Source organism: Rhagoletis pomonella, unplaced genomic scaffold (genome assembly GCF_013731165.1).
Source record: "Rhagoletis pomonella isolate Grant_MI unplaced genomic scaffold, Rhpom_1.0 Rhpom_scaffold_00013, whole genome shotgun sequence".
In the NCBI taxonomy this organism is placed as follows: domain Eukaryota; kingdom Metazoa; phylum Arthropoda; class Insecta; order Diptera; family Tephritidae; genus Rhagoletis; species Rhagoletis pomonella.
This window is the reverse complement of record NW_023458567.1, coordinates 8,818,203-8,827,329: the sequence shown is the minus strand read 5'-3', so window position 1 is coordinate 8,827,329 and position 9,127 is coordinate 8,818,203. Positions and strand designations below refer to the sequence as shown.

The following is a 9,127-nucleotide window of genomic DNA, read 5'->3' as shown; positions in this document are numbered from 1 at the left end:
GTGACTTGTGAGGAAGATGCCTTTCATGCTGTGAAGCAGTGGTATGAGTACGATTCTTCTGGGCGGCAACAAAAACTACCAGATTTAATTAGTAGCTTGCGATTGACCAATTTTGACTTAAATTTCTTATTGAGAAATGTCCAAATACTGCCTGGATGTGAGTCATTGGCATACAAAGCAATATCGTGGATTTCTCTACCTTCGCATCGTGAAATGATATCAATAAAGTGTAAAGAACCTCGCAGAAGTATATGCAACAAGTCGGTAGAGACAACTTTGCTAGCGGTGCAAGCTTATGTAAGTGCTACAAAATAGAAATTGCATTGTGGATTTTCGATACTTATGATTATTCAGCCATAAATGTTAGATGAATAATGGCTTACCAGATGCCATCGTCCAACGAGTAAAACTATCGCTTATTTCCAAATTAAAATTTCCGAATAAGAGATTTTTGAATAGAACTGTAGGAATTGCAAAGTCCAAATCTGAAGCCGAAAAGCAGCGAACGTATTATTCAAAACATACGCTTATTTTGTAGCTTTTAGATTGAGTGATAATACTTTCGGAATTTTGCGTTGTACAAAAGTCGGAAGAATAATCACCAATCGCCAAAAAGAATTTAAAAACAACTACTACATTTTTTAGAAGTTTCAGTGTTTTTTAAAAACTAGTTTTTTGAAGAAATTCTACACTGACGAACTTTGGTTTTTATAAAGTAACATTGGAGCTGGCTTCTTTGTATCGTGTTATGAGCTATGCACCCCTCTCGGAATTTTAGTTGAGAATTCTCTGTCGAAACAGAATTTTGCTTTCGATGCTGTAGCGTAGTGTGACGAAATTGCTGAAAAAGTAAGCATTTTGCGTTTATTTTTTATCTTTTTATTTTTTGCGACCAAACACTAATTTAATTTTTTTTATTGCATGCACGTCTAAGTAGTCATTACCAAACAACAACTGAAAAGACTGTTCTCTCTGGTGGTACAAAATGGGAAGAATTTTAATTTACGTTGGAACTCGCTTGTTTAGGACCATTAAACACACTATCGAACTCGATTTTTCGCTACCAAAGTCATCTTTTGTGAACATTTTAAACTCAGTTACCTAATTTAAGCATTTAAATTAAATATATTTCAACCTTCTCATGGTCTGTAAAAATATATTGTTCATAGACTATAAAATAAGTAAATAATTAACAAAATATTTCAAATGTTTCATTTAATCCAATCCATCCGTTTCCGACTGAGGAGAGGTCTCGCGCACGATGTCCGTTTTTCATTTCACGAAATTTCTAATCACCATACACCGCTAAAAAAAATATCTTAATTTCAAAAAATAAAATATCTACAGGTCCAGCTTTTAAATTTGATATCCCATTTTCGTTATGCAAAATTACGACGCAGATCAGATCACCTTAAAAAATTCCTTCTCGGATTATACATATGTACTAGGGATGTTTCGAATGTCATATTTTTCACAATGCGAATGTGCGAATACGAATGCGAATGCTAGGGATAACATTAGAAAAGCTATAATCAACTTAAGCCATCGTTTTTATTATTTAAAAATTTTGTAAATTATTAGAACATTGAACGAGTACTTAACCTATATAGTGTTTTAGTCTAGTAGTCAAAGTTCAAAACGGGCATATCATATTTAAAAAAGAGTAATTTTGCTGCCTTTTCTTCCATGAGGCGATTTCTTTGAGGCTCGTATATAAGGCCGACTGCACTGAGCAATCGCTCACTTGGACAGGGCTGCCAACTATCCTTAGCTATTAGGTGTCATATTGAGGATAAAAAAGTAGCAAAAAGTGCAAAAAAAAGCGCCATTCTTTTTATAAGCTTTTTAATCATTCCCATTTAGCAATAAAATAAGAACCACGTTTTCTAAACAAAAGTGCAATGATAAAATAAGATAAACCAGTTGAATAGCCTTTATAAATTAGAAAATTTTAGTTGAGAAAAAGAAGTAACTACACGCAAGGGATTTCATAAAAATATATTGAGTTGTTATTTTTTTTTTATAAAAGTGCCATTTTGGCATTTTGTGCCGCATTGAAAAAATAAATGCCATTTGAAGTAAAATAGGACCAAAAATGGTACTTGGGACGCTGGCGGATGGAGCGTTCAAATATTTGCGGGCCAGATCTGAAAATTTTTCGTATTTTAGTTTAGTTTTCCACCAATCGATATGAATAAATAGAAAAATTTCAAACAAAATGGATAGAAATACATAAATATATATTATATATAAACATATGCACTTTTGAGTACAACTCAAACAAGCGAAAAATACAATGGCGCTATTCTTCATCAAATGAGCGTCATAATAACAAAAATTAAAATTCGTTCGATCAGCACTTTCGACCACAGTCGAAGATCGAATGCAACTCAATAAAAGTGGCCTATGCGTAAAAACTTTGACTCAGAGTTTATCGTTCAATCTTTTTAGAGTTTTTGGAGTTTTGTTTTATTTGTTATCCGCCATTTTGAATTTGTGAAAATCGCCAGACTGCGTTTAAAATTACATGAAATGGGCTTTAGATATCTTATTTGAATCAAAATGGAAATGGGTATTCGGACATGCCCCTTATATTTTTATATAATTTCAAATACATTCGAACTCTTCTTTTTATGGTTATTTTTTAAATACAATCATAAGTGCTTTTACTGCAAAAATTAATTCTTAAAATACATATAATTATAATGCAGGACTGTAAAGGTACAATTTTTCAATATAACCAACCTGAGGATGAATGGCAAAACTACGCTGAATTCGAACATGATGCAAACAGATACGGCATGGTTCTTATGGAAGACAATATTATTTACATTGGTGGTGTACGAGATGGCAAAATAACTAGCGGTGTTGAAAGCTGGAGCTTAAAAACGAAATCGTGGAATACATTGCCTTCAATGATTCAGTCAAGATATTTTTTAACTGTTGTACTATTGAATGGAAATATATACGCGATTGGTGGATTGAGCACAGATAATCAATGTACAAAGTCTGTGGAAAAGTAAGTGTTTATGAAAATGTGAAGAATTTTTAATATTTCAGTACAAAAAAAAAAAACAATTTCGATGAAAATCATTTTCCTTATATGGAGTTTTTTATTAGCTATGTATCAAATGTAAGCAGCGGCGGATCCAGAATTTCTTTTTTTGTTGGGTAGGGGCGTTGGTTTGTGGGAAATTTCTTATTACGTTAAACACCCAACGCCATAATAAGTTTTTAGTTGCTCCTTTGGAACTAATTTAGCAAAAAAAAAAACTGGCAGACTTTCATCGCACAAAATTATTGGCCCACTTAGGGCCAAGTTCACAGTGCGTAGTTAATGAGTGACAAGGGTTTAACTATTGATTTTTATATTCACAGTGTTTAGTTGACAAGAGTTTAAAACTATCTCTATCGTTTAATCCTTGTTGAATTAATTTTTTTTTGTGGAACGAAATTTAAGTTAGTATAAAAAAATATTAGGACTCTTCAGGATCTTGTGCATATGACTTTGCCTTTTGCCCTTTTGCAAAAACGCCCATAGACCAATTGCCAAACCGACCCTGGTAACCCTGAACTCCAGGCATCGAGCTCCATGCCTCGTAAAATCGTTTTTATGACAAAATATTTGTTAAATAACAGTTAGATAAAATACCCTCTATTAATTCAACGCCATAAAAAAATCAGTTTTTTCGCTCCTGTAGGATTTGAATACCACAAGAAAGAGTTCAAACGGTGGATTTGCAAAGGCATCGACGATATGAATCTAATCTATCTGGCGGAATGTGTTTGCAAAAAAAAAAGTATATACATATATATATATATATATACATACAGTGCCGGACAAAAATATTGGCACAGAGAATTTTTCGCAATATATGCAAAGTTTTTTATTTTATTTTATTCTCAATATTTTTTAATAAAAATATGTAGTCCACACCTCACCAAAAAAATATAAAAACAAAATCTCTAAACTTTGGGCAAAGCTCGGGAAAATTCCGGAATTCAGGAAATGTATCCCACAAAATTTCGAAATTCAAAGGTCGGTAGATTACTCACTAAAGGAATTTGAAAACATCTACTAAAGTCAAAAATTAGCTTCAGTGTTTATTAAAACCCAAAAATTCGAAGAAACTTGTTTCTATATTAAGGTAACGATATGTATGTCCCTATTCCTACCAGAACAATTTACCCTAAACTCCAATACAGTTAAATTTTCGTTTTGAAATCTCCCCAGCAAACATTTGGAGTCATAAATGAATATTTAAGGAGTCCCATTTCAGAGCCTTTATGCTCATAATGATATCATTTAAGAGTCCGAAATGAAGGTGTTTCCCTTCCTGCGAAGGTCGACCTACAAGAGCTTAAATTCATACATCAAATGAGCTTCAATATGAGTCATATTGGACTCTTATTGGCCTCATATACAGTTCATTTTGGACTCTTTTTGAAGCTCTTTAATGACTCTTATTGGCCTCATAAATGCCTACTTTCGGAGTCTTTTTTTATGCTGTTCTGTAAGTCTTATTGGCCTTATTCTTCGACTCTTATTGAACTTACTTTAGAGCCATGTTTGCAAGGAATTCATTTCAAATACTGTTGCATACATATATTTGTATATTGCAGCATTCATGTAAAAGCAGCTGCTGCAGCCAAGGCACATTAAACAGGTAGTATCAGTAGAGCAAAAACAACATTTGCGTGTATTTTGTTGTTGCTTCTGGTATCGAAAGTGTCAAAAACTGTTCTGAATTTTTTCTTCTAAATCAAAGCGTGCCATGTGAAATACAAAAAATTATAAAAAATAAAAAATTGAAATTGGAACAAATAAAAATTGATGCAACTTTCTTTCCTAGTAAATTTGTTTGCTTCTCGAAGCATTGATCCATCCTTTACAAGGGCCAGTAATCAGCGGTTGTGCTGCTGAGTTGGGCGAACGTTCCAAAAGCTGCTATTCAATCGCTTGTTTTGTATGGAAAAAGGTTTCACATGCAAATGGATTTTAAATATTCAGAATTTTTGTGAGAAAAAATTAAAAATATTTGACATTTTCGAGACCAAATAATTTGAAAATAAATCAAATCAGCTGCTCTACTGATACTACCTGTTCAATGTACCTTGGCTGCAGCTAAATTTTGTTTATTTTTTTTCTTCCTAATTATTTTTCATATCTGTATAAACAACTTTAGATATAAATTTCGAGTCGTTATTGTTTTTATACTGGCACAAAGTGCTGGCTCATAACTTCGATCATATATGACTCCTAAAAGATTCATATAAGAGTAACAAATTTTTTGTTTTTGAAACTCTTATTTTCTACCTATTTCCTACTCCGTTCGGACTCATATATTCTGAGCGCTCAAAATATGTTTGCGGGGTCAAAGCTAATCACAAATTACTTCGAAAATTTCCTATAAACAAATGTTAGAAGAGTACAAAAACTCACACGTACACAAAAATGTACAGTAGAATAGGGTAAAATTTTCACATTGCTGTTAAGAAATTCGTAGAATCTTTACCCAATACACCAGGTAAAGCTACCTGTAAATATGGAGTATTTTGCCAGTCTGTTGTGGTAGGGATTTGTGTTTTTTTTTATTGTTGAATACTTACTGGCAATTCTTAAAACTATTGCTGTTACAAATTATTTGCATTGTGTAAGCCAATATTCACCCTCATTGCGAGAGTCGTCTCAAATGCAAGTCGTTTTCCGAAAGTCGAATCGTATCGAAAATTTCACGTTATTGCCTAAAATTTCTACTCGACTAGTGTATTAAAACGGGAAAAACTTGGCGTACTGTAGCTACACACGACGAGCATATCCGCGCACATGTGCACCAACATGCTGGCTGTCGTTTGCTACAAACGGCGAGCGGCTCATAAGTGATTTTGTACTCAAAGCGTAAACATGGAAAGGAAAGACGCGGATGATGCAATTGAAATACTTATGACTTAGGGTTTTTTATGTATATGTTTCTTAAATTTATTTATATTTTACTTATATGTATGTACATACATATGCATATAGTAATTTAGCCTCATTTATCAAAAATTCAATTAACGCATGCTCGTCGTTTGTAGCGTGGGTTGCGAGCATCGCATTGGAAACAACAACAACAACCTCACTTTGTGTTGATGCTTGCAGTGTGCACATCGCGGATAAATGCATCCAAGCCATGTGCGTTAATTGAATTTTTGATAAATGAGGCTAAATTACTATATGTATATGTATGTACATACATATTAGTAAAATATATATAAATTTAAGTAACACATACATAAAAAACCCTAAGTCATAAGTATTTCAATTGCATCATCCGCTTTGAGTACAAAATCACTTATGAGCCGCTCGCCGTTTGTAGCAAACGACAGCCAGCATGTTGGCGCACATGTGCGCGGATATGCTCGTCGTGTGTAGCTACTGTAACACACTACAATATACACCAATACGCAGAAAAACAGTTGTAAAAATAACCTTAGGAAATACAATAAGTAGAAAAGAGACCTTTTAGCACTGCTGGTAAAGTCCCCATGTGAGAAAGGGACGCATAGTCACATGTACACAAAAGAACTGGTCAGGTTGTTCATACTACCCCCGAATGCTGTGGTTTAAACTTAATTTAAATGCTCGAGCTGGCTGGTTTAAACTAAGATTAGCCAATCTAATGTCAGCCAGCTGTTCTAGATAAACGCAGTTTACGTGATCTAAGTTTAAACTTGCACTGAAAAATTGGCCCTTAAAGTGCTTTTAAAATAACTCTTACTAACTCACCATAACTAGAAATGAATTTTTAATCATCAATCCGTTTTAGGTATTCAACCGGTAGCGAATGGGAATTAGTTAGCAGTATGAATACACCACGATGCCAGGCAGGCGCAGTGGCGTTAAATGACAAAATTTTTGTTTTTGGAGGCTTTGATGGAAAATGTCACTTAAAATCTGTTGAATGTTACGACCCTTCGTCGAATACTTGGATACAGTGCGCGGATATGAATGAAAGTCATAATTTTCCTGGGGTAAGTCAGCAAAGAAAAAGTAAATTACGCAGATGTACTTTTAAGTACATGCATCTATACACTTGTGGACAGCTGACTAAGTTAAGTGACATTTTGATCAGTTTTGCCTTTTTTTATTTGGCCTATTTAATGTTTATAGTTTTCTTATAAAAGCCTAGCAACTTATATAGCCAGCACCACATAAATCCACAATAATTAGAAGACAAAAAATGAACAAAATTTAGCTGCAGCTGCTGCTATTGAATGCATGTTGGAATGTGTATATGCACGTAAGTATGTACGTATGTTATTTGAAAGAAATTTTCGCTGAATACCTTTGCAAATATAGTGCGTTCAATAAGACTGAAAGAACAACCAAAAATAAGAGTCCGAATGTAGTAATTTATGAGGCCGATAAGAGCCTCAAAAATAGTCTGAAATGATTCATATATGAGGCCAACAAATTTTTTAAAAGAGTCCAAAATGAGCCATATATGAAGCCAATAAGAGTCCAATATGACTCATATTGAGGCTCATTTGATGTATGAATTTAAGCTCATATAAGTCGGGCTTCGGAGGAAGGGAAACACCCTCATATCGGACTCTTAAATGAGCTCATTATGAGCGTAATGGCTCCAAAATAGGACTCCTTAAAGACGCATTTATGACTCCAAATGTTTGCTGGGTTTTATTAAAAATTTTAGGTATGCAGTTTTATAGTCCATTAAATTGTAGTAAAGAGCAAATTTTAAAACGCTAGAAAATCGCGTTGAGTTTTAATAATTTTTTTTGCTGACGATGCTAGGCATTTCCCTCCATATAAAAGTAATTGTCGGGTATACTGTATATGGGAGAAAATGCTCAACACCGTCAGCCAAAAAAATTTTTAGAAATCAACGCGATTTTCTAGCGTCTTGAAATTTGCACTAAAATTTAATCAACATCATACCAAAAATTTTTAATAAAAAGTTTAAAATGTTTAGGTGTAATTGGTTTAATTTTTTACCGACTTCAAAAAGAGGAGGAGGTTATCAATTCGTCGGAATATTTTTTATACCTTTAGACCACGTTAAACGATTTCTATAATTCCTTTTTTAAAGTAAAGTAGAGGTAGGGTGGTCCCATACCAGTTTGGTTTATATACGGTCAATGGCTCATGAAGAAATTAACGGTACTCCTAATTTGTTATATGAGAATTGGAGTCGGTTATATTTTTAACCGACTTCACAAAAAGGAGAAGGTTATCAGTTCGTCGGAATATTTTTATTTTTTATTTTTTGTTTATGTATGTTACCGCATAACTGTGGACCACGTTAACCGATTTCTATAATTCTTTTTTTTTTAAGGAAAGGTGTTACCTCACAGGTGGTCCCATTTTAATTTGGTTTAAATCCGATGATTGGATCATGAAGAAATTAACGATCATCTTAAATTTTTATATGAGAATTGAAATCGGTTTTGTTTTTTGCTTAAAAATTACTTGATTGCTAGACTTATATAAAAAAATTATAAACATTAAATAGACAAAAGAAAAGTAGCCAGAACTGGTCAAAATGTCACTTAATTTAATCATCTGATCGCAAGGATACATGTATGTATGAAAATTAACAATGTACAAAATTATTTGAATTTATTCATAAACCTTCACTTTTTAGGCAGCTGTACACAAAGGATGCATATATGTTTTAGGTGGACTTACCGAAAATAAAATTGTAGAGCGTTATGACCCTCAAAGTAACAATTGGACAAAGGTGAGTTCAAATAATATCATCAAAAATTTGAAAAACTAAAATAGTTTTCCATTACTTTTCATAGGTGAGCTATTTGCACATTGGACGTGGAGCGATGGGTTGTGTTTCAAAAGATGATCAACTTTGGGTTGTCGGAGGCGAACAAAACAAAAATATGAAATATTCCGTATCAGTTTACTATCCAGAATGTAATAAATGGGTGAGAAAGAAGTCGGTACCTGTAGCTCATCGATATAGCTGTTATGTTGTGCCTAAAACTCTACTTCAAAGTGAATAAAAAATATGAAAATTTTATAAGTATTTAGCTGCATAGTTGTAGACTTTCTGGGGAATATTTTGCTCAGGAAATTCAGATTTTAGCCGGTTTAGACATAGATAAGTTT

General features: G+C 33.3%; 1 protein-coding gene across 1 annotated transcript in view; it reads left to right on the top strand.

The window, feature by feature from the left end:
- LOC118748326 (kelch-like protein 1) overlaps positions 1-9,044 on the top strand; it is a 25,816-nt gene extending 16,772 nt beyond the window's left edge. Inside the window, exons 6-10 of the mRNA XM_036482701.1 lie at positions 7-297; positions 2,712-3,019; positions 6,810-7,014; positions 8,649-8,744; positions 8,809-9,044. Coding sequence (XP_036338594.1) covers positions 7-297; positions 2,712-3,019; positions 6,810-7,014; positions 8,649-8,744; positions 8,809-9,021 — 1,113 coding nt within the window. The 3' untranslated portion in view covers positions 9,022-9,044. The remainder of the gene's footprint in view (positions 1-6; positions 298-2,711; positions 3,020-6,809; positions 7,015-8,648; positions 8,745-8,808) is intronic.
- Positions 9,045-9,127: the final 83 nt, after the last annotated feature.